General features: G+C 40.2%; 1 protein-coding gene, 1 non-coding gene and 1 pseudogene across 3 annotated transcripts in view; all 3 read left to right on the plus strand.

The window, feature by feature from the left end:
• Window positions 1-655: 655 nt before the first annotated feature.
• MED17 (mediator complex subunit 17) overlaps window positions 656-25,966 on the plus strand; it is a 29,369-nt gene continuing 4,058 nt past the window's right edge. Inside the window, exons 1-10 of one of the 2 annotated variants that reach the window (XM_054439344.2) lie at window positions 656-1,549; window positions 4,785-4,951; window positions 7,371-7,590; window positions 10,530-10,666; window positions 10,753-10,837; window positions 11,706-11,858; window positions 13,203-13,333; window positions 14,332-14,516; window positions 18,647-18,784; window positions 24,280-24,397. In XM_054439344.2, coding sequence (XP_054295319.1) covers window positions 1,300-1,549; window positions 4,785-4,951; window positions 7,371-7,590; window positions 10,530-10,666; window positions 10,753-10,837; window positions 11,706-11,858; window positions 13,203-13,333; window positions 14,332-14,516; window positions 18,647-18,784; window positions 24,280-24,397 — 1,584 coding nt within the window. In that variant the 5' untranslated portion in view covers window positions 656-1,299. Of the gene's footprint in view, window positions 1,550-4,784; window positions 4,952-7,370; window positions 7,591-10,529; window positions 10,667-10,752; window positions 10,838-11,705; window positions 11,859-13,202; window positions 13,334-14,331; window positions 14,517-18,646; window positions 18,785-24,262; window positions 24,398-25,966 lie in introns of those variants that run through there. The other variant, XM_063671357.1, reaches the window with a different exon arrangement.
• On the plus strand, window positions 11,372-11,570 carry LOC129009215 (U4 spliceosomal RNA; annotated as a pseudogene).
• LOC129009186 (small nucleolar RNA U13) lies at window positions 14,006-14,106 on the plus strand. Its single transcript, XR_008492715.1, has one exon. It is a non-coding gene; the product is annotated as a small nucleolar RNA U13 (small nucleolar RNA).

The raw sequence follows: 25,966 nt of genomic DNA on the forward strand, positions 1-25,966 counted from the left end.
AATACCTTAGGAAAGTAGTTCAAAACCTAGGTATATCTTGGTCAGAACAAAACCTGGCAAACACTCATGATAAACGGTATATATAATTCCTTAAACAAAATATAGAGGTTTGTAATATAAGATAATCCATCTTTGTCTGTGGAATTCCTACTAATGAAATACGTTCTTGGAGACCCAAAGACTGAAGTTATACCACTTCTTCTTAATCTTTTAAATATTATTTGCAGGCCAGGCATGGTGACACACTCCTATAGTCCCAGCTACTCAGGAGGCTAAGGCAGGAGCATCGTTGGAGCCCAGGAGCTACAGGCTGTAGTGTGCTGATAGCACTTATGAATAACCTCTGCACTCAGCCTGGGCAACATAGCGGGACCCCATCACTAATAAAAAAGTGAGATCAACATTATTTATTCTGTTACTCGGGCATAAAATAAATATTAGGCATTTACTACATGCCAGAGTCTATTATGTCGGCTGCAGATACTGGCTGTCATAGAGTTATAACTAACAGGAAACCAAATAATTACGTAGTATAATTTTAAGTGGTGATAAGCACGATTGTTTTCCCCAAGCCATGCGCTTAATTTCTAACTCTTCAGATAGTGTTTCTTTAAAAAATTTCTTGTTAATTTAAAAAAACTTTTGTTTTGAGGCAGGATCCCACTCTGTTGCCTAGGCTGGAGTGCCGCCCAGATCTCGGCTCACTGCAGCCTCCATCTCCAGGGCTCAAGCGATCCTGCCGCCTCAGCCCCCCGCGTAGCTGGGACCACAGGCGCGCGCCAGCAGATCTCAGTTCTCTCAACAGGACTCTCATTGCTAAGATCCAAGGATCCATTAATTTCCTTTTCCTTAACTCTTCTCGCCTCTGCAGCTTTCTTTCCTCATCCACTTTTTAAACAAACGCAGGCTTAAAAAGCGGGGAATATACCCGCCACCCTCTCGGCTCCCGAACCGCTCTTTCCCTCCCTCTGCCGGCCACGCCTCTTATAGGCCCGGAAGTTTACCCCACCTTGCATCGTGATTCACCGGAAGCACTCTAGGGAGCACTGCAGCTTCCGCGCCGGCCCAGTTTTGCTCCGAAAGACTTGCAGAGGGGGGAGCTTGCGGTGCGTTCTGGGAAGGTTGCTGGGCCAGCTCTTTTGTTTCCAGCCTGAGCGTTGCGTTCGGTTTCCCGAGGGTCTTCTGGGGCACCGCGGCTCCGGGGTTCTGGGTTCCCGGCTCTCCGCAGGGAAGCCTCCTCTTAGTACCTCGTTTTTGGGCTCGTGGGGGGTCCTCCCACCGCTGGCCAACGCAGCCAGCATGTCCGGGGTGCGCGCAGTGCGGATCAGCATCGAATCGGCCTGCGAGAAGCAGGTCCATGAGGTGGGCCTGGATGGCACCGAGACGTACCTGCCGCCGCTGTCCATGTCGCAGAATCTGGCGCGTCTGGCCCAGCGGATAGACTTCAGCCAGGGTTCGGGCTCCGAGGAGGAGGAGGCGGCAGGGACCGAGGGCGACGCGCAGGACTGGCCGGGCGCCGGGTCCAGCGCAGACCAGGACGACGAGGAAGGTAAGGCCTGCATCCGCTGCCCGAGTCCGCCGGTCTGGGTCCCAGCACCCGCGCGGGCCTCGGCCTCTCCCGCGATGGGGGTGATCTTGTGCGTGCGAGAACTTTTGAGTGTCCCTCTAGCGGAAGGGTAAGGATACTTGGTCGTCATCTTTCTGTTGCTGCCGGACGAGGTAGGACACGACTTTACTCAGTACTCCTGCGGGTCTCCTTGAGTGGCAGCGTTTGAGACACTATCAAACCGTGAAATGTTTAAATGAATGCTTCTCTGTAGAGGGCCTTTAATGTGGCACACTTAGTGGCGAAGAGCCCTAGATCGGGGCTCTGCCCCTTGCCGGCTGTGTGACCTTGGGCGAGTTACTTTGCATCCTTGTGCGGTGTGAATGATGATAGTAGCACCTACAGAAAAGAGGTCTGTTTTGACTGAAATGTGTGACGAGGTCCAAGAGGTAGGCGGGTCCAGATCATGTAGAGCCCAGTAGGCCAGGATAAGCGTTTGACTAGTGTTAAGACCACTGAAAGCTTTTGCAGGATAAGTAGAGACATGATTTTGTTAAAGGTTACTCTAGATGCTTTCTAGTAAATGAATTATAGGGAAAGCAAAACTGGAAGGGAGGAGACTAGTTAGGAGGGAAGTGAAGAAACAATGAGTGGGTTTCGGATTCTCATTATTGTCAAGGATTTTTGAAAAAAAAATCACAATTCTTAATTTAGTTATGCAGCAGACCCGGTGTAAATGGGAATTTAAAGATGTCATTTCAGGGCAGTGCTGTTAGGATTATTAGGGGTCCATTTGCGAAAAAGGGTAAATACTACTTTATACCTCACACAAAAATTATTTCCACAGTAATTTTTGAGGATTGAGGTGCCAAATGAAGAAAGTAAAACAAAGTGTTAGAAGAAATAATGAAAGAATAGTTGTATTATTCTGGGAGTAGGATAGATCTTCTTAATTTAGGAAATAACGGGACAGACATGGTGGCTCACACCCGTAGTCCCAACATTTTTGGAGGCCAAGGTGGAAGAATCGCTTGAGCCCAGATTTCAAGACCAGCCTGAGCAACATAGGGAGCTCCTGTCTCTACAAATTAAAAAAATTAGCTGGGCGTGGTGGTGCACGTCTGTGGTCCCAGCTACTGGAGAGGCTGAGGGAGGAGGATGGATTCAGCCAGTGAGATCAAGGCTGCAGTGAGCTATGATTGTGCCACCGCACTCCAGCCTGGGTAACAGAACAAGACCCTAACATCCACACACACAACCACACACCCACCTACCTTACAAAGTATAGATATATTACTTACATAAAATTTAAAAATAATGGGAAAAGATGCCATAAGCAAAGTAAAAAGATAAATGACAGACTTGGAGAAGTTCTACACATATAACACAAATTTAGTTGGTATCTTCTATATTCAAAAAGTCCCTTCAGACTGAAAAGAAAATGATGACACTTTGGAAAAATAGGCCAAAGGTATCTGAAGGCTCATAGAGGAGAGACTTCAGATACCAATAAACAGAGCATAGACTCAATCTCATTACTAGGGACTGGGAAATTAAAACATGATTAAGATACTCTTTCCATGCACAAAATTGACAGAAATTGAAAAGATTGTTAATATTCAGGGTTAGGAATGTGAACTGGTAGTGATTCTGAAAGACAATTTGGCAGTTTAATATGTGCCAAAATTTAATTTTAACTTTTTTTGGTTTGTTTTGTTTTTTTTGAGACGGAGTCTTGCTCTGTCGCCCAGGCTGGAGTGCAGTGGTGCAATCTCGGCTCACTGCAACCCCTGCCTCCTGGATTCAAAACGATTCTCCCACTTCAGCTTCCCTAGTATGTGGGACTATAGGCGTGCGGCACCATGCCTGGCTAATTTTTGTATTTTTAGTAGAGATAGGGTTTCACCGTGTTGGCCAGGCTGGTCTTAAATACCTGATCTCAGGTGATCCACCCTGCCTCGGCCTCCCAAAGTACTGGGATTACAGGCCTGAGCCACTGGGCCCAGCCGAAACTTTTAAATGTTTATCTCCTTTGATTCACTATTACCACGACTAAAAATGTAACCTGCAGAAAAAGTTGCACATGTACAGGGTATATATTCAAGGTGTTTACCACTGGTAGCATTGTTGGAAGCAGTTCACTTGTTGGAAGCAATCTGCATGTCCATTAAATACAAGTGGTTGAACATCCCGTACATCCTTGTTCCAGAATATCATACAGTGTTAAAAGAATTAAGTAGACTCATAAGTGCTAACATGGAAGTGTCTCTAGGAAATATTAAGTGGGGGCGGGGGAAAAGCAAGTAATAGAAAATTGGAAATAGAAGTATGTAAGTGCATAGAAAAACCTTTGAAAGGGTACACTTATCGGGGCCGGGCGCAGTGGCTCACGCCTGTAATCCCAGCACTTTCAGAGGCCGGGGCGGGCGGATCACGAGGTCAGGAGATCGAGACCATCCTGGTTAACATGGTGAAACCCCGTCTCTACTAAAAATACAAAAAATTAGCTGGGCGTGGTGGCGAGCGCCTGTAGTCCCAGCTACTGGGGAGGCTGAGGCAGGAGAATGGCATGAATCCGTGAGGTGGAGCTTGCGGTGAGCCGAGATCGCGCCACCGCACTCCAGCCTGGGGGACAGAGCGAGACTTCGTCTCAAAAAAAAAAAAAAGAAAAGAAAGGGTACACTCCGTCTGTTAATAGTGGTTACCTCTCAGGAGGGGAGAGAATCGGGTGGGGAATGAAGGAAAACTTTCACTTTTTACCCTCTAATTCTTTATCGTGTGAACTCTATATAGTGAATGTTCATGTATTTAATCACAATACTTTTTTTAATGGTTAAAAGGAAGATATGCTAATAGTGGCTGGCTTACAGGTCATTTTCGTTTTGTACTTTTCTGTATTTTGGAAATTTTGTACAATTGTAAATTCAAGTTCTAAACACTGTAAGAAGATTATTAAAAAGGTTTACATAAATTTGAAAAGATATTTGAGTCTATAATGTTGTAATGATAAATTTAACCTGTGGAAATAGATGTCATATTCATTTTGCGATTGTAGGAATGCTAATGTGAATGTGAACAAAGATTTAAGAAACGGTAGAGGAGATGGCATAAATAAGAGAACAATTTGAAATTAAATTAATTATTTCTCCTTTTAGTACTTTTTAAACCTAAGTGAGTTGTCTGCCATTCAATGTAACGAATACTTCTGTATTTCTTTTTTCTCTCTCTCTCTTTTTAGGAGTGGTAAAATTTCAGCCTTCCCTTTGGCCTTGGGACTCAGTGAGGAACAATTTGAGAAGTGCCCTGACAGAGATGTGTGTTCTCTATGACGTTCTCAGTATTGTTAGGGATAAAAAATTTATGACTCTTGATCCTGTCTCTCAAGATGCACTTCCTCCAAAACAGGTATTTGTGGACTTTAAATGAATAATAAAATTTTATTTATTAAATCCCAGGACCCTTTTTTGGCTTTGTGCCTGTTGTTCCATTTTCCTTTCTTGCAAAATTAAGTCCAGATGAAGATTTAAAGACTAACTGGTCTAAAACAAAGCCATACAACTCCATTTCCTTTTTTTTTTTTTTATTATATACCTATGATCTTTGGAAGAGTTAAGTTTCATTAAGAATGTAATACTTTTAAGGCCAGGCGTGGTGGCTCACGCCTGTAATCCCAGCACTTTGGGAGGCCGAGGCGGGCAGATCACGAGGTCAGGAGATCGAGACCATCCTGGCTAATGCTGTGAAACCCTGTCTCTATTAAAAATAACAAAAATTAGCCAGGCGTGGTGGTGGGCACCTGTAGTCCCAGCTACTCAGGAGGCTGAGGCAGGAGAATTGCTTGAGCCTGGGAGGCAGGGGTTGCAGTGAGCTGAGATTGCACCACTGCACTCCAGCCTGGGCAACAGAGCGAGACTCCGTCCCAAAAAAAAAAAAAAAAAAAAAGAATGTAATACTTTAAAGGTTACCAAATCTTAACAAATTCTTATAGCCTGGGTCCTTGGTCTGTGATATATTACACAAAAATGTGATGATATAATGGCTTTGGAATCAGGTAGACCTGGATTCACATCCTGCCTCTGCCTTCATTAACTGTGTGACCTTAAATTAAGCAAGTTATTTTCTCTTAAGTCCCTGTTTTTCCATCTAATCCTTCCTTCCCTTTTTTTTAGGGGATGGATTAGAAAAGTTAGGCCAAATTATGGAGCATATTGAGAGCTGGGTAGAATTGCTGCTATTTCATAAACAGTATATTCAATTTTTGAACATTCGAAGATTAAGGAGAGGCAGCAGGAAGACGAGTTGGTGAATAGTCTGAAATCATTGAAGCTACTTGGGTCCTTAAGGAAAACAAGTGTCAAGACCATAACCAAATTAGTCATGGAGAAGAAGTAATGACTGTTAGAACCCATTTGTAAATAAAATTAATTGAATAGAATTACTCACATAGTAATAGTTTCAGAATCTAGAAACATTGTGCTGGGGGACTAATAGAGTTCCCTAAACCTGCATTCTTCATTTTACAGAGAGAAAACTAAAGCTTAAAGAGATTTGTAATATGTTCAAGTTGCTGTCAAGCCAGTAGTTAAGAGAGCCAAGACTAGAACTCCAGCACCTAACTCATAGCCCCACTGCCTTTTCTACTATTCTGTGCTTTTCCCCGAAGGGAGTCTCCAGGAATTTCTTAATATCTCCAGGAACTCTTTTATTTACATTCCCTAATACGATCAAAAGATTATTTTGATATGTTTATGAAGCTTTTTATGTGATTTTTGACTCTCATACAGCCAGAAAACTGTATTAAACTGGTTAGTAAAATACACAAATTATGGTGATTGTGGGTATTTATGTATGCATATATGATACATAGATAGTGATTTCTGATCAGTTTTCCAAAAAATTAGGATTCAGTGAAGTATGTTTAATATTAACAGTGGCAGGGTGCGGTGGCTAATGCCTGTAATTCCAACACTTTGGGGGAGCCAAAGCAGGAAGCCAGGAGTTTGAGACTATCCCAGGCAACATAGCAAGACCCTGTTTCTACCAAAAAAAAAAAAAAAAATAAGCCAGGCTTGGTGTTGCACATCTGGAGTCCCAGCTTCTCAGGAAGCTGAAGCGGGAGGATCGCTTGAGCCAGTAGGTCAAGGCTATGGTGAGCCAAGATGGTGCTACTGCATTCTAGCCTGGGTGACAGAACAAGACTCCATCTCAAAAGAAAAAAAGTTAATGCTGTGTGATTTTAGTCCTAATTCCAAAAGCACTTTAATAGCTTATGGTAAGATACAAAATATGGTAAGCTACAAAATACAAGATAATTTTACAGTTATACCCATTGCAGTCATTCATTCATTCATTAAATCAAATATTATGTGCCAGGCATTGTTCTAGGGTTTGTGGATATAGTGGTTTCTGCCATCATGCAGGTTACCATTGAAGCAGAGATTATAGATGTTAATCAGAAGTATAATGAGTGCCAAAAAGGTTATATATAAACTATATGTGTGTATGTACAGGATAGGGGGCTGGCAATATGTAAGGAGAGGAATGGCAGTACATTAAGAGGGGACCCTAACAGGCTGGACAGAGTTGATGCAATGGTAAGTTCTGACTAGAGGCCATTGTAGTGTTTTTGGTTTAACATAAGTGAAGCTTTGAGTGAGTTGGACAAAGAAATAGGTTAAGGTTATTATTTTATTAAAAACACTGTTATGTGTACTTGCCCCTCCTTTTTGCTTTTCGTTCACTTCATTTTATTATTGATAAAATGTGTAATTTTAGAGTCATTTAAAAATCCTGCAGAACTGGATGTTTGGGTTGTTTTTGATAGAATCCTCAGACATTGCAATTGATATCTAAAAAGAAGTCACTTGCTGGAGCAGCACAAATCCTATTGAAGGGGGCAGAAAGGCTGACTAAATCAGTTACCGAAAACCAAGAAAACAAGCTACAAAGAGACTTCAATTCTGAGCTTTTGCGATTACGGCAACACTGGAAACTTCGAAAAGTTGGAGATAAAATTCTCGGAGATCTGAGCTACAGAAGTGCAGGTATGAATAATTATTAAAAACTATACTTTCCGGCCAGGCGCGGTGGCTCATGTGTGTAATCCTAGCACTTTGGAAGGCCAAGGTGGGTGGATCACTTGAGACCAGGCGTTCAAGATGAGCCCAGGCAACATGGCAAAAACCCATCTCTACCAAAAATGCAAAAAATTAGCCAAGCGTGGTAACACGCACCTGTAATCCTAGCTACTTGGGAGGCTGAGGCACGAGAATTGCTTGAACCCAGGAGGTGGAGGTTGCAGTGAGCCAAGATCACACCATTGCACTCCAGCCTGAGGGACAGAGTGAGACTCTGTCTCAAAAACAAACAAAGAAAAACCATGCTTTCTGTGTAAGTATAATGTTAAACATCCTCCTATGATATATTATTTCTCAGCTATGCGTTATGTTTCAAAATTTTAATTTCTGTTCATATAAGCCAAAAGCACTCTTATCAGAGCCTTATAATAAATAGCCTAGTTTCTATTTCAAAACCTTTTAGGTACACTTAACAGAAAGTTCAAAGATGGGGTTTATGTGCTGGCACACCTTGAAGCATAATTGACTTTTTAGTTAGAAATGAGGTAGAACTACACTCCTCAATCAAGGCCTTACCTGTAACCCTTAAAAACTGAACATGGCCGGGTGCAGTGGCTCACACCTGTAATCCTAGCACTTTGGGAGGCTGAGGTGGGCAGATTGCTTGAGCTTAGGAATTCAATACCAGCCTGGGCAACATGGCAAAACTTCATCTTTACAAAAAATACAAAAATTAGCTGGGCGTGATGTTGCATGCCTGTTAGTCCCAGCTACTCAGGAGGCTGAGGCAGGATGATCCCTTGAGCCCAGGAGGTCGAGGCTGCAGTGAGCCGAGATTGCACCACTGCATTCCAGCCTGACCTTGTCTCAAAAAAAACCCCAAAAAAACAAACAAACAAACGAAAACTGGACATGATGCAAGTGTTCTTCTGAGAATTAAAACGAACAAACAAAAAAACTGGACATGAAAGGAGGAAAGATACTTTCTATTCTTTACCCTTTCTTTTCCCATTAGTCTGCTCAGCTGTTTTTATGTCCTGAGTGAAGAGAAAGGGTGGCGAAAAGGTTTGCTCTCATTTTTCCCACCAAACTAGGGCTACAACACTAACTTAGGGAATGCAACTTTTGGGGGCATACTAAAGTTTGATGATGTTGACTTCATATTTTTTGGTATAAATTCTTAGTTGTTGAGCTATAATAAATAGCAGGTTTTACAAGGTAATAATGGCAGTGTTTTATAAGCTGCTGAGGCAATCAGAGGGGCTGGCTATATGGAAAAACTTCATAGCTCAATGGGATAAAAGCTGTGAATATCAGGGGAGGAGGCAAGAAGTCTTGGCTTTAATAGTTGAGATAATGGTAGAGTGATATCTGAAAGATTCCTTTGCCAGAGTAAGCTATCACTATCCTAAAATTAAAAAAAGGTTAAGGTGGTTAAGTCAAATACTGGAGGACTGACATGCTTCAGCATTAATATTAATTGGAGTATTTTGAATCCTGAAGGTTAAATCTCATTATAAAGATGAATTAAAGATGACAAGACCATTTAAAAATTTTAATAGGTGGTCTGTAGAAGCAGTGCTTTCTGGTTTTGGGTATTTTCTTTTCCACAAATAATTTGTGTGCAGGAACTTTAATTCCTTCTTTGGGGTAGTCACTCATGATTATGAAAGGATTTGATCACATTGTTTTTAATTGCAAGAAAATTTTTAGCATCTTCCCTTGTTATAAAACCAGTTACATTGAACCACCTATTTCTTATGTAATTCAATGGCCCAGAACAACTTACCCAAACTTCTGAACTACACAAAAACACATCACATAAAATCTAGGAACTGGGCTGGGCATGGGGGTTCACACCTGTAATCTCAGCACTTTGGGAGGCCAGGGTGGGAGGATTGCTTGAGCCCAGGAGTTCAAGACCAGACTGGACAACATAGACCCTATCTCTAAAAAAAAACTTAAAAATTAGCTGGGTGTGATGGCATGTACCTGCAGTCCTAGTTACTAGGGAGGCTGAAGTGGGAGGATTGTTAAATCCTAGGAGTTTGAGGCTGCAGTGAGCTATGATTACACCACCACACTGCAGCCTGGAAGACAGAGGGAGACCTTGTCTCTAAAAAGATAATAAAAAATAAAAAATCTAGGAAACTGGTTGAAAAAAAGATATTATGTGCAGTATCCTCTGTCTTTCTGTTGTTGGATGCAGAGCACTTAGTTGAAACCTTAGTAGAGATGCTAAGCTCCAGAAGTATTTCATCCCCAAGGTTTCATTTCTAGGAGTACACCTCTTTTTTTTTTTTTTTTTTTTTTTGAGACAGAGTTTCACTCTTGTTGCCCAGGCTGGAGGGCAATGGCGCGATCTCAGCCCACCACAACCTCCATCTCCCGGGTTCAAGCAATTCTCCTGCCTTAGCCTCCTGAGTAGCTGGGATTACAAGCATGCGCCACCAGGCCCAGTTAATTTTGTATTTTTAGTAGAGACGGGGATTTCTCCATGTTGGTCATGGCTGGTCTTGAACTCCTGACCTCAAGTAATCCACCCGCCTCATCCTCCCAAAGTGCTGGGATTACAGGCATGAGCCACCACGCCTGCCCTGTGAGTGCACCCATTTTTATCAATACTCCATTGGAATAAAACAATTTGGATTTTCTGTGGAATTCTTATTATAATGATGTCGTTAGACTAAGAAGTGTTTTTTTTTAAGGTAAATAACCACCCCCGCTACCATTATCTTTCTTTCCTTTGTTCACCACTCCTCACCCTTTCCCCCTAAAACATATGTTTTTTAGTGGGGACTTACTTTGATTCAGTGATGTTGATGTGAAGTATTATGTATTTAATAATGTGTGTCAGAATAATATGTTAACTGTTTTTTATTTTCCTATTTTTAATACAACATTAGGATCTCTCTTTCCTCATCATGGTACATTTGAAGTAATAAAGAATACAGATCTCGATCTGGATAAAAAGATACCTGAAGATTACTGTCCTCTTGATGTCCAAATTCCTAGTGATTTAGAGGGGTCTGCATATATCAAGGTATTTGTCAAAATATTTTTCAAGTAATTTCTTACGAATAGCCTGAAGTTAATTTGTTACCTTTTTTTGTTTTTGTTGTCATATAGGTTTCAATACAAAAACAGGCTCCAGATATAGGTGACCTCGGCACAGTTAACCTCTTCAAACGACCTTTGCCCAAATCCAAACCAGGTATGGTTATGTTCTATCCTCTAATTTCTGGTCTTATTTGAGCTGACATTTTAAAATAAACTGAAGATAAATATGGGTAGGAAAAATAGATATTTTGAAGTAAGAACAATTTAAAATATACTTCTAAAATTTATCAATAAACCATTAGTGAATAGCTGTGCAATTTTTTTTTTTTTTTTTTTTGAGACTGAGTTTCTCTTGTTGCCCAGGCTAGAGTACAATGGTGCAATCTCGGCTCACCGCAACCTCTACCTCCCAGGTTCAAGCAATTCTCCTGCCTCAGCCTACCGAGTAGCTGGGATTACAGGTGTGCGCCACCATTCCCGGCTAATTTTATATTTTTAGTAGAGATGGGGTTTCTCCATGTTGGTCAGGCTGGTCTCGAACACTCAACCTCAGGTGATCCACCCGCCTCAGCCTCCCAAAGTGCTAGGATTATAGGCATGAGCCACCAGCAACTGTTTTTAAAGATTGGACTTATTTACTGGGTTTCTGTGTTAAAGAAGTGAGATTTTTATATTTTGGAAAGAATATAGCTTTGCACAGTGGCAGTATCATACCCAGTGAGGTTTATCTGTGGCACGATTATTGCTAATTGATACTTCCCTCTTCAGGAATTTAAACTTTCCTCTTCAGGAATGAGAGATTGGGGTGGCGGAGAACTTGTCAATACCCTGCCGGGATGATTTGTAACACAGTTGGCATTGGCAATTTTTGACAGTCTCTATAGAGACTGAATAGGAAAAAGAAGAATATACCGTAATGTAGTGTTTTCCTAAACTTTTGTCATATGTATTCAGATCACCATTTAAACTAGTTAATGCATAATATGGTTAGATAATTGATACATATATTTCTTGTCTTTCAGGTTCCCCACATTGGCAGACAAAATTAGAAGCGGCACAGAATGTTCTCTTATGTAAAGAAATTTTTGCACAGCTCTCTCGGGAAGCTGTTCAAATTAAATCACAAATCCCTCACATTGTGGTGAAAAACCAGATTATCTCTCAGCCCTTTCCGAGTAAGAGCAGCCCTTTTTCGACTTTATGAACAGGACTTTGTGTTTTGGGGAATAGGACAGAGAAGGTAGCTCTTAGGGTGTATTGGGAGAATAATGAGAGCAAAGAAATAGCATGCTATCCATAGTGACAGCCAGTAAAGCATGTAACACAAACTACACAGTGGAATCTGTTCTGTCCTAAATAGTGCGACCCTTGGATTTTTAAGCTACATATTAAAAATTTGCACTTATGTAGTCATTACTGTGGTCAAGAGAAAAGAAAATTTGCACTAGCATAGCTACAGTTATTTACCAACAGTTGCTATGAAGGGAGATTTTTTTCCGGGATCCTGCCTTATTATCTAAATGAGAGGCCAATTTAAAAATGTTTACTCTTACACCTGTCATCCCAGCACTATGGGAGGCCGAGGCAGGCATATCACCTGGAGTCAGGAGTTTGAGACCAGCCTGGCCAACGTGGTGAAATCCCGTCTCTACTAAAACAAACAAACAAAAAAATTAAGAAAAAAAAAAAGAGTTTACTCGTAATAGCCTCAAATTTATAGAAACTGGATTTTAATTTTATTATTCAAAAGCAGGTAGACTTGCCCTGGAGATCAGTTTGTATTTAGCTTTACACTTGTTTTTTACGTAAATTCTAAGGACTGTCGTCTTAGAAGGAAATAGGTTTTAGTGGTGAGAAATTCCATCCTACTTCTCATGGGAGCAGGGAAGACGAACTGTCTTTTACGCAGTAAGACTGGCTACCTACTCTTATTTTAAAGGAAAAAACAAATTAATATATAGCTTTTTCACCAGTCTTTAGCCAGTTCAAGGGCAGCAGCCATATTATGTGTCAACAGAATTTGAATTGTTAAAATTCAAATTTTATTATATTCATGAATAGTTTTTTTTTTTTTTGAGATGAAGTTTCCGTTTTGTTGTCCAGGCTGGAGTGCAATGGCGTGATGTTGGCTCACTGCAACTTGTCCACCTCTCGGGTCCAAGCAATTCTCCTGCCTCAGCCTCCCAAGCAGCTGGGACTACAGGCACACGCCACCATGCCCAGCTAATTTTTTTGTGTTTTTAGTAGAGACGGGGTTTCACCATGTTGGCCAGGATGGTCTCAATCCCCTGACCTTGTGATCCACCCACCTTGGCCTCCCAACATGCTAGAATTACAGGCGTGAGCCACCGCACCCGGCCGAATAGTAGTCTTGATATACAGATGTTAATCATGAGGTCTGATCTTCAAGTTTAGAATATATCTTTTGAAAATGAACTATGATTATACTTAATGAAGACAGTTTGTACCTTTCCATATTTCAGGTTATTTACATATGTCCTCCTTCTTTTTATAAATAGGCTTGCAGTTATCTATTTCTTTGTGCCATTCCTCAAATGATAAGAAATCCCAAAAATTTGCTACTGAGAAGCAATGTCCAGAGGACCACCTTTATGTCCTAGAGCATAATTTGCATCTACTGATTAGAGAGGTAAGGAAATAAATGTTTTTCTTTGCGCTGTGGTGAGTATGTCCAGGGCAGTGAGTATGCACAAAGCCCCCCTCGTCTGTTGAGTCTTGATTATTCACATAGCAACAACACTCACTGTCTGATGTGAAAGATCCTTGCTGTGTGCTAGGGGAATACAGAGATAATCACAATACTGTCCCTGTTCCCAAACATACCTTCTAGTGGTAGAGATACACAGGTTTTAAAGTAGAGGTGTAAGAAACATGATGCTAAAGTGCAGAGGGAAGGGTGATTCTGACTTGGGGAGATAAGGGAAAATGTCTTGCCAGAGTCTGTGAACAGACTAGTTTTATTTTAGGACATGTTCTACTTACAGATCATCTACAACTGTTTCCAGGGAGCTGGTTCACAGGCCAGGGTAATTTCAAAAGAATATCCTGTGAAATTTCATAGAATTATATATTACAGCCTCCCTTGCCCTACCCCAAAACCTGGTTCAGTTGATTGTGATGATGCAAGAGTTGTTTTTAAAAAGCTCCTCAGGAGGTTCAGATAGGCAGCCGGGTTTGGGAACCTCTAATCTAGGGTATAGTGAAAGAACTATTTACTGATTGCGTATGTTCTATTTATGAGACTCAATGAAGAGGATTGTTTTACATTTTAAAACTTGTAAAATAAAAATTAAAGCTTGAGATCCTTTTGTGGTTCAAAAGCAAGATTGGGCTTTCATGCTTATGCGTGAGTTGTGACTCCCTCAAACCTTATTAGGATGTCGGCGCATTACCCATCCGACATGAGAAAAGGAAAAGTTACAGCTTGAGAGGGACCCTCCTCTTTACAGTCTTGCATTATGTGTGACCTAGTAGATGCTAGCATTTTTCTCCAAGGTTGGATTGTTTTCATATGTGGTTCAAATCCATTCCTTTCAGTGTTTCTAAGATGTCAACCATGTTTTGATTAAATATTATGTAGCATTTACTATGTGGATATTGGTTATTTAAAATGGCTGTTTTTGTTAGTTTCATAAACAGACCTTGAGTTCCATCATGATGCCTCATCCAGCAAGTGCACCTTTTGGCCACAAGAGAATGAGACTTTCGGGTCCTCAAGCTTTTGATAAAAATGAAATTAATTCATTACAGTCCAGTGAAGGGCTTCTGGAAAAAATAATTAAACAAGCAAAGCATATTTTTCTAAGGAGTAGGTAAGGTTGAAAAAAGTTACTGTTTTCTGTTTTTTCTTTGAAATTGCAGTGTGTTTTCTTCTATTATTTCATACACTTTTGGGAGGCTTTAACTTTTTTATTTTAGGGAGAGGAAGTGGTAAGAGTTTATTTACAGTCATAGACTGGGTCCTGTCAAGTCTGGGGAAGACTTAGATCCACTTCTGATCTAACAGTGTATTATTCTTTCTAACACTGTCACTTTTTTGCAAAGACAACTGACTAGGAATGTGCCTTACAACACCATGCTTTCTTCAGTAACCCAGCCGTGAGATACTTATTTCTGAACTGATGTAAATCTTTTTCTTGAGGGTTTCTGTATTTTTTGTTTCTTGCACATTTTAGAGTTTGGAGGGCACTTTCCTTATGATAACTTATTTAATCTTTGTTCTTTGTGGCAGGTAGTATTAACCCTGTTTTTACTGATAAGATTGAGGCTTAAAGAAGTTATGCACCTTGCTCAAGGTTACACAGCTAAAAAGTTGCAGAACCAGGATTTATGCCCAGGTCTATGTAACGCCAAAGCTCTTTTTTTTCCTTTATATACACTGCTTACAAAATAATGTGGCATGATTACATATAAATGTATCTTTTTCAGTGCTAAAGGGTGCTTTTCTATTTTATTATTGGTACTTAGTGAAAAGGCCTGTTTTTTACTTCATTTGTAATTATGCCTTGGTAGTACTTCAGAATTTCAGGCATGGGCATTGTCATTAAATAGATGATATTTTATTTTTGATTTCCAGTTTTTTTCTTGTTAATACAGTTTTTTTTAGTACATTAGTTTGTAGTCTTAAAGTGGAAATTTAGGTCCTTCAGCTTTTAGTAAAAGGAATTGGGGAGACACATTAGAGAAGACAGCATGATGCAGTGAAAGGAGTAGGTGACTAGGGGTGAAAGGTGTGTAAGCCAAGGCTCAACCACTTGCTAAATAACTTCGAGCAGTGGATTTAGTGTCTATGGTCCCCCACTTATTCCCCTGTCAATAGTAGGTATAGGAGTGGGGTCTTAGGGTCATATTAAATGATGTATGTAGAAGTTTCTCATAAGTAATAAAGCATTATATGATAGGTTACTGTTTCTTACCATTAATACAGTTCAACTTAAAAAGCTGATAATTTGAGTAGATCGTTAGTCTTGCAAATTTCTGATTGACCATAAATTTAAATATTCCCAAAATAAATTATCAGCATAAAAATAGCTATTTTTATAACCATTATAAATTTCAGAGTAGTAGGTGTAGCCTTGGAAGCAGCAAAGCTTTAAAACTTTTACTTCTTTCTGGTGTACAAAAAGCTTAGTGAAGAAAAAAAGACCCTGGCTGGGCATGGTAGCTCACCCCTGTAGTCCCTACAATTTAGGAGGCCAAGATGGGAAGCTTACTTGAGCCCAGGAGTTTGAGACCAGCCTGGGCAACATAGTGAGACCTTGTCTCTACAAGAAATTTTTTTTTTTCTTTGAGACGAAGTCTCACTGTGTCACCCAGGCTGGAGTGCAGTGGTGCAGCTCACTGCAAGCTCTGCCTCTCGGGTTCAAGTGATCATCCCACCTCAGCCTCCCAAGTATTTGGGATTACAAGTGTGCGCCACCATGCCTGGCTCATTTTTGTATTTTTGGTAGAGTTGGGGTTTCACCATGTTGGCCAGGCTGGTCCTGAACTCCTGACCTCAAGTGATCCACCCACCTTGGCCTCCCAAAGTGCTGGGATTACAGGCATGGGCCACCGTGCCTGGCCAGGAAGCCTTTTTTTAAAAAGTAGCTGGGCTTGGTGTGGTGGCTCATGCCTGTAAACTCAGCACTCAGGGAGGCCGGGCAGATCCCTCGAGTCCAGGAGTTTGAGACCTGCCTGGGCAACATGGCCCATCTCTACAAAAAAATAAAAAAAAATTAGCCGGGTGTGGTGGTGTGCACCTGTAGTCCCAGCTACTTGGGAGGCTGAGGCTGGAGGATTGCATGAGCCTGGGATGTTGAGGCTGCAGTGAGCTGTGATCACACCCCGCTACGCTCCAGTTGGGATGACAGAGCGAAACCATGTCTTAAAAAAGAAAAAAAGACTGATGTGTATGATAACATGCACAGTGAGATCTCTTGACATGCTAATATATTTTTATGTGTATGTGTCAGAGTGTGTGTGTGTATGTCTTTTAAAAAAAAATCGGAGTTTATAAAATTTTATATCCTTCTGAGTTCATACCTCAGGAGTGATACCAAAACAAACAAATTTTATACCTTGCATTCATTTAATATTGTATTGTAGTTTTTTTCATCTTTTATTAAAGGTTTTTAAATATATTTTAATAGCTGTATAATATCTATTATGTAAATACTTCATGATTTCTTTTCCCAATTTTCCATTGCTAGATAATTTTATTTCCAGTTTAATGGTTCTCGTAATGCTCACACACATACTTACCTTCTATAGGAATTATGAAGCACTGTCAGGGAAACACATCAAGGAAAAAGGAAAATAAATTTCAGAATGTATTGTAAGAAGCCGGTACTGCAGCAGCAGACCAAACCCTAAGTCTATTAATGTAAAAGCCCCTTGTCCCCACTGGCTCTTCTCATTTCTTCCCATTTTCTTTTAAAATTAAATTTATTTATTATTATTATTTTTTTAATTTTGAGGTGGGGCGTGGCATGGTGGCTCATGCCTGTAATCCTAGCACTTTGGGAGGCCAAGGAGGACAGATCACTTGAGGTCAGGAGTTCTACACCATCCTGGCCAACATGGCGAAACCTCGTTTCTACTAAAAATAGAAAAATTAGCCAGGCGTGGTGGCACACGCCTGTAGTCCCAGCTACTCGGGAGGCTGAGGCAGGAGAATCACTTGAACCTGGAAGGTGGAGGTTGCAGTGAGCTGAGATTGCACCACTGCACTCCATCCTGGGTGATAGAGTGAGACTTTGTCTTAAAAAAAAAAAAAAATTTGAGACAGCATCTTACTCTGGCTTAGACTGGAGTGCAGTGCAGTGGTGGAGTCATAGCTCACTGTAACCTGGAACTGCTGGGCTCAAGTGATCTTCCTGCCTCAGTCTTTTGAGTAGCAGGGACTACTCATGCACGCCACTGTGCCCAGCTTATTTTTTTTTTTATTTATAGAGACTGGTTGTCGATATGTTGCTCAGGTTTGTTTTGAACTCCTGGTATCAAGCGATCGTCCCTCCTTGTCCTCCCAAAGTGTTCTGATTACAGGTGTGAGCCACTTCCAGGCCTTTCTTTCTCTTTCCAGTAAAGTGTTAAAAATCAGATAATTAGAAACTGAGGGTTTGGTTAATTTAAATGATTTATGCTTTGGTTCTAAGTGTTGGCTGTTGATTAGTGTGTATAAGATTACTGGCTTTGGAATTAGATTATCAGGTTTTTGGCTCTGGATTTAGACTCCCAGGTTTTTTATCCCAGTTTATAGCTATGTGACCTTGGGCAAATTGCTTAACATTGCTAAACTTTTTTCTGTTTAAAAAATTGAAATAGTAGTGCCTACCTAATAAGGTTAAGATTAAATGATATGTTAGTAAGATTATATAATTAATGAAAGCTCTTATTATAATGCTTGCTGTATAATGAACACTTGATAAATCTTATTTCTCATTTGTATTGATATTTTTCTTTTTTTGGAGTATAAGGATTTGATTGTGCAAAAAATCTCTAGCTTCTCTTGAATATGATTATAATTTTATTACAGTAATGGGTCTAGATGTGGGTGTGTCCCAAGTCATTTGTTACCAGGGATCAAGTACTGACATTTATGAATGATTTATATTAGGTTAATACCACAGAATATCGAATATCCTTCTCACTCATTTCCTGATAAGCTTTTCTGAGTGGGAGAAAATGAATAGAGTTAAAGGGAATAAACCCATCATGAATCGTGATAATCAGGGGTGTGTGATGAGAATGTATTGTAATGTCAAGCTGAGAACCTACACATTCAAGTAGTATGAAAGGGTTCTTAGAGCTACCTCTGCCTTTGTTTAAAGTCTGCCTTACACATAGTGGTAGTTTTAAAAAGTAGTTAGTTTTAAAATTTTCATAAAATTGATGAATCATTTATATTCCTATCATTTTGTATGGTGACTTAAAAAGTTTTTTAACTTCTTGTATTTAAAAGAGCTGCTGCAACCATTGACAGCTTAGCAAGCAGAATTGAGGATCCTCAGATACAGGCTCATTGGTCAAATATCAATGATGTTTATGAATCTAGTGTGAAAGTTTTAATCACATCACAAGGCTATGAACAAATATGCAAGTAAGTGGCCAAAATAAAAGTTTTGTATTTAATATGTTGATTTGCTACTGATGTTTGCTGAGTAATTATATTAAGCATTTGGTTTTTATTTGCTAGGGTGACATAACATTTCTGTAAATTATACAAGCTGTAGAGTGTTTTTTTTTTCATAGGTGGAGTCTCACTCTTTTACCCAGGTTGGAGTGCAGTGATGATCATAGCTGACTACAGCCTTGAGCTCCTGGGTTCAAGGAATTCTTTTGCCTCAACCTCCTGAGTAGCTGGGACTATAGGCATGTGCCCCCATGCCCAGCTAATTAAAAAAATTTTTTTTAAGAAACAGGTCTGTGTTGCCCATGCTGGTCTTGAACTCCTGGACTCCAGCAATCCTGCTGTCTTGGCCTCCCAAGGTGCTGGGATTACAGGCATGAGCCACCACTCCTGGCCACTGTTTTTTTGTTTTTTTGATGGCAATTAGTTCTTAGGAGAAAATTCATAAAGTCTGTTTTTAAACATTGTAAGAATGAGAGGTAAGAATGTCTAAAAACTAGTCTTTATTAAGTAAATGTCACATATTTGAGCTGGGGTAAACAATGAACCCTGGCACTGAGCAGAAGGCTGCCTTACCTCTTGAGACTCCAGGTCTGCTTCAGTTCTTGCCTAATGGTTATGGCTGGTCTAGTATATTTGAAGTGAATAGGGCCATTTGTATTCTAGCCTGTACTCTCCATGTTATGCCTAAAACAACCTAAGTTTTATAGTTCTCATGACCTGGTGTTGATCCTGGGTCTAATCAAGTTCATGATTATGCCCTAAAAACTGGGTTGATAACTGTGTATCTGTGAAGGAGGTAAGATGGTTTTTGTCCCCAGGCCTCATAGGAATGCAGTCTACTAGATTTACGTTCACAAATCACAAGTTAATACAATTGGCCAGTAGCCTTTAAGGACTTTTTGGCCTACCTTTTGAGCCTCTTTGAAATTTAACACCTGACATTTGTCAGGGTCTGTGACTACGTTTTATTTTTAAAGTGTTAGTTGCTTTATTTCCTTTTTGTCTCAGTTTGTGTTTTTGAGATGGCGTCTAACAATGCTGTTGTCCAGGCTGATCTCAAACTCTTGGGCTCAAGCAGTCCTCCTGCTTCAGCCTCCTGTGTAGCTGGGACTACAGGTGTGCACTACCATACCCTTAGTTGCTTTATTTCAGACAGACGTAACTAGCCACAGTAAAGCAAAGCATACTGTGAAACACAAAATAACGACCCTTAGGAGTAGGGGCAGAAAAATACATTTATAATGCTATTGTTTTCTTTCTTTTTGATTTTTCCTATGTACAGTCATTTCCAATATAATGCTATTTTTAATGCAGAGGTTTTAATTCACTTAAAAAATGAAAACATAGTAGATAAGTGTGAGAGCAGATGCAGAGTATGAAAGAATGCACAATGGGAAGGAAACTAGTCCTGAAACTTCCAGAGAAAGATGATGGAATAAAGTAGAGTCATAGAGTTTTCTTCCCCTGTATCTAAAGAAATAATAAAATAATTGGGGTGATTTGAGGGTGGGGTGGGAGAAAGTAGGTGTTGAACATAGAAGAAATAAGTTTGGATTGCATTTTTAACTTAAGACTGGGTGATGGGATTATAGGCTTTCATTATATTATACTTCTGTTGGTGTTTATTATTTATTTGCCACTAAGCCTTTTGCCCTCCTACTGTTTGTGTTTAAAATTTTCCATAGTAAAAAGTTAAGAGAGACTGAGTGCAATGGAAAAGAAAAGAGAAAATTATCATCATTGAATTGTTTATACTTAGAACTAAGACTAAAACTGGGATTATGGTTACAGGTCCCAATGTAAACGTTGTAAACTTCCATGAAGAAAGGTTAGTGATGATGTAGCCTTGACAGAATCAGGAGTGAAGGAGAAGTAGAAGGCCGTAGTAGAATGCCCTTTTCCTCATCTTCTACAGCTGGTGGATTAGGGTTCTCTAGAGGGACAGAACTAATGGAATGTGTGTATATACACACACACACACACACACACACACACAGGGGAGTTTATTAAGTATTAACTCACAGGATCAGAAGTTCCCACAATAGGCCATCTGCTGGCTGAGGAGCAAGGAGAGTCAGTCCAAGTTCCAAAACTAAAGAACCTGGAGTCTGTTGTTCAAGGGCAAGAAGCATCCAGCACGGGAGAAAGATGTAGGCTGGGAGGCTAGGCCAGTCTCTCTTTTCACATTTTTCTGCCTGTTTATATTCTAGCCCCACTGGCAGCTGATTAGATGGTGGCCACCCAGATTAAGGGTGGGTCTGCCCTTCCCAGCCCACTGATTTAAATGTTAATCTCCTTTGCACCCTCACAGACACACCTAGGACCAATACTTTGTATCCTTCAACCCAATCAGGTTGACAGTATTAACCATCACAGCTGGGCTCAACTTAGGCTATTGAAAGTTGAAAATAATTATCAGAATTCCTTTGGATCAATCATTTAAAACAGTTTCTTACACATCTTTCTAGGAAAGTCTATGTATTTACAAGCATATATATCCTACCTGTTCCTGTAAGTGACCTCTCTTTAAAAATAATTTTTTTTTACATATGCATGTAGAAGATATGTAACCCTACCTCTCTTACACAGTTTTGTATGCTTTCTAAAAACATAATACACATAACAAAATTCACCATTTTAAAGTGGACACAGTTCAGTGGTCTTTAGTATATTCCCTATGTTGTATAACCATCATCGTCTAATTATTGAACATTTCCATCACCCCAAAAAGAAACTCTACATATTAGCAGTCATTTGTAATTTACATGATTTTTAAACTCAGTAGTGTTTTAGTTCAACTTATGCAGGTAGGCTTAATGATCAGAATACAGTGGGATCAATTAGGAAAAACTGTATATAGGAAATGCTTTACAGAGTAGTAGACCCTTTTTATGTGGACTATTTTAACAAGGTTTAAAATATGTGGATTATTCTGCATTCTTCTGAGTTAAAATTATTCATGTGGCCATAAGGTCCAGAAATACAGACAAGACATGTAATGAATAATTTATTGCTCAGTAGTCGTATATGAGTGAGTAAACATTATTTTGTTACCACATAGATCTACCTCATTTTTTTCTTGCAGCCTTTTTGTATTTCATTGTATGTCCCAAACTTTTAATCGGTCTTCTGTTGTTGAACATTTTTGTTGAGTACCAGCAAAATAATTTGTACATACACAGGTCTATCCATTTATAGGGTAAAGTCCTACAAGTATAATTGCTGGGTTAAAAGAGAAGGACATTTGGCTGGGCACAGTGGCTCATGCCTGTATCCCCAGCATTTTGGGTGGAGCACTTGAGGCCAGGAGTTCAAGCCCAGCCTGGCCAACATGATGAAACCCTGTCCCTACTAAAAACAGAAAAATTAGCTGGGTGTGGTGGTACACGCCTGTAGTCCCAGCTATTTGGGAGGCTGAAGTGGGAGAATCATTTGAACCTGGGAGACAGAGGTTACAGTGAGCTGAGATTGTGCCACTGCCCTCCAGCCTGGGTGATAGAGTGAGATCCTGTCTCAAAAAAAAAGATAAGGACATTTAAGTTTTTAATTAGTACTACCAAATTGTTCTTCGAAGTGGTTGCCACAAGTATGCATTCACCAATAGTGAGTGATAAGAAACCCTGTTCCTTCACACCTTGTTTTAAGAAAAGAATTCTAAAATGTTGGTTAGATTAATATATCTTTAAGCCTTTTGAGTTTTGTTTTTCTTTGAGAAAACAATGTAAACTTTAGTTCATCAAAATTACAACTTAAGCCAGGCATGGTTGCACACACCTGAAGTCCCAGCTTCTCAGGAGGCTGAGGTGGGAGGATCACTCAACGTCAAGATTTCAAGGATGCAGTGCGCTATGATGGCACTATGGATAAAACCACTGCATTCCAGTCTGGGCAACATAGGAAGACCCTGTCTCTCTTTTTTTTTTTTTTTTTTTTTTTTTTTTGAGATGGAGTTTTGCTCTGTCACCAGATTGGAGTGCAGTAGTGTGATCTTGGCTCACTGCAACCTCTGCCTCCCGGGTTCAAGCAGTTCTCCTGCCTCAGCCTCCCAAATAGCTGGGACTACAGGTGTGTGCCACCACGCCCACCTAATTTTTGTATTTTTAGTAGGGGTTTCACCATGTTGGCCAGGATAGTCTCAATCTCTTGACCTTGTGACCACCTGCCTCAGCCTCCCAAAGTGCTGGGATTACAGGCATGAGCCACTGTGCCCAGCCTTTATTTTTTTTTTTATTACAATTTTATGTAGACAATCACCAAAATGCTTTATTCTCAAATATTTGCTTTAAAACAAAGTTAGAAACAAGAGCTATTATCAAATGTGAGAGGACATAAAGCTGTTTTTTCCTGCATTTTGTTCATCTAGGTTATTAGGGGATTTCAAGTTTCTTGGACATATTACGTGCTGAAATTTTAGAAGTTGCTTTGGAAGAGTGCAGTGATCTGCTTGTTATTTACTGGCTATTGTATAAGTTTCTTTATTTGACCTAAGCCAAATTAATGGAGTATGTATATTCTGACTTGTTTGCCGATTATTTCAGTAAGAGAAGGTAAAGAGCTAACAAAACCGTTTCTCTTTCTGTATGAGAATTTGCTTTTTGGTTAACGCTGGCTCTCATCCCTTGGAAACCTGATAAGGAAAGATGTCATCAGTATTACTAGGCAACATTGCTTATAGTAAAAATGATCTCAAATTTGTAAAATGCATCTGAACCAGGAGAAATTTTAAATAACTGATGGGAATGCCTTTGGATTTTCCTGGATGGTGGTGACTTTTAAAACTGGGCTTGGCTTGTGGAAACCATGCCTATGGAGTTGTTACAGAAGCTTATGGCTCTTGTTAGGGCAGGTCCCACATATACCCAATGTGGATCTCATCTCCTTGCAGCAAAGGTATTCTGCTACTATATAGACAATTGCATGGTCTGCTGGCAAGCTGTGGTCCCTTCAAATGCTTCTGGGTAGACTGGTGCTCAGTGTGGTCTATGGTATTCTGGGGTGAGTCTGTTTAGTTGAACTTAAGAAGACCCCTGCATCTCCTCCATGTATGTTGGTGTGGGTTATTAAAACTTTTTTTGGCCGGGTGCAGTGGCTCAGGCCTGTAATCCCAGCACTTTGGGAGGCCGAGGCAGGTAGATCACTTCAGGTCAGGAGTTCGAGACCAGCCTGGTCAACATGGTGAAATTCTGTCTCTACTAAAAATAACAAAAATTAGCCAGGCATGGTGGCAGGTGCCTGTAATCCCAGCTACTTAGGAGGCTGAGGCAGGAGACTCTGTTGAACTCAGGAGGCGGAGGTTGCAGTGAGCTGAGATCATGCCACTGCACTCCAGCCTGGGCAATAGGCTTTGAGACTTTGTCTAAAAAATAATAATAATTTCTAATTTGATGTTAAGGTTTATTATTTATGAAATTGTATAAGATAATTTTGAACATCTCTGATTTTTAGTATGTATGTCTATAAAGGTCCATTCAACTGCAATTGAATATTGGAGTTGAGCAGATTCGAGTTGTACATAGAGATGGAAGAGTAATTACACTGTCTTATCAGGAGCAGGAGCTACAGGATTTTCTTCTGTCTCAGGTAACAGTTGCAGATTTTGTCTTAAGCCCCCTTCTTCCCATAGCTACTTAAAGAACAAATTGGTTAAAAAGTAGTTAAAATGTAATAAATTGTGTAAGAAGAAAAAAATTTTTTTTCAGTAGCAATTAAATTCTGTTTAATTTCTAATGCACATTTTACAACCTTTTGGTTAACTGGAAGTACTGATAAGCTCTCCTAGGTTTTCACATAGTTTATGTTAAGATGAAGGACCAGTTCTGAGACTAACAAGTTTTTTTTCCCACATGTCATATTTGTGAAGGTTTACAAAATCTCTAGGGTTTACAACATCTCCAGAGTTGTTGTAGAAACTGAAGAAAACTAGAGAAAGGGAGATCATATAAAAAACTATAATGACCATTATCCATAATAAATGAAGTAGTTTAATCTCAAGTCCAAGGGGCAGTATAGGAAGTGATGGGTTTGAGGCTGGGTATGGTGGTTTGCACCTATAATCCCAGCACTTTGGGAGGCTGAAGCGAGAGTATCACTTCAGGTCGGGAGTTCAATACCAGCCTGGGCAACATAGCAAGACCCCTGTCTCCACAAAAATAGAAAATTGAGTGGGTGTGTTGGTAAGTACCTATAGTCATAGCTGTTAGGGAGGCCGAGGCAGGAGGGTTGCCTGAACCCGGGTGTTCAAGGTTACAGTGAGCTATAATTGGTCCCACTGTGCTTCAGCCCAGGGTGACAGAGCGAGATACCATCTCTTTAAAAAAAAAGGTGATATGTTCTAGTCCCAGCTCTACGACAAACTTGCTTTGTGACATCAGACAAATTTCTAGCCCTTTCTTTTCATATCTAGCAGTATTTTTCCTAATTTATTCATGGAGTTTTTAATGACCCAGTGAAATACTGAATTGTGAGATAAAGGGTAGGTTTTTGAAATGCTAATGCAAGATACTATTTTTTTTTCACATTAAAAAAAATAGTAACAATTTCCACCTCAGAAGCAGTAATCTTATATACTGATTTGCTTCTTTGGTGCCAAGTAAGTAAAATTCATTTGTTAGGTATGGCAGCTCTTGGCTGATTACATCCAAATTGGCTTTGGTCACCTTAAGCACACACACAAAAATATATTAGAACACTATTAAGTAGGTCCCAGAATCAATGGGAGGTCTAGAGAACAAGGCTTGCAAATGGATAGGGATCAAAGCTAGGTATGAGAACCATGGCCAGGGGAATGGCACTCATGCTGTCCCAGCACTACTGCCTTCAGCACTGGTGACAAAATGCATTCTAAATTGCCCCCATTGTATCAGTCAGAGTCTTAACAAGAAATAGGTGGCAGACTCAGGAGGATCTAAAGATCTATTTACAAAGATGTGGGTGTAGGTGAGCCGCCAGGGATAGTGTGGTAACCTGCTGCTAGTAACCAGGTAACCAGGCCCCAGGGACTTAGTGGTCACCATTCCTAGGCCAAAGTTAAGAGGAAGGACAGATTACAAGAACCCTAAGGGGGAGAGTCATGTAGAACAGTCCATCTTGAGAAGCCTAGCCGCCAGTCAAGAGATACAACGAGCCTAGACAGCCTCACAGGGAGGGTGC

Source organism: Pongo pygmaeus, chromosome 9 (genome assembly GCF_028885625.2).
Source record: "Pongo pygmaeus isolate AG05252 chromosome 9, NHGRI_mPonPyg2-v2.0_pri, whole genome shotgun sequence".
Lineage (NCBI taxonomy): Eukaryota > Metazoa > Chordata > Mammalia > Primates > Hominidae > Pongo > Pongo pygmaeus.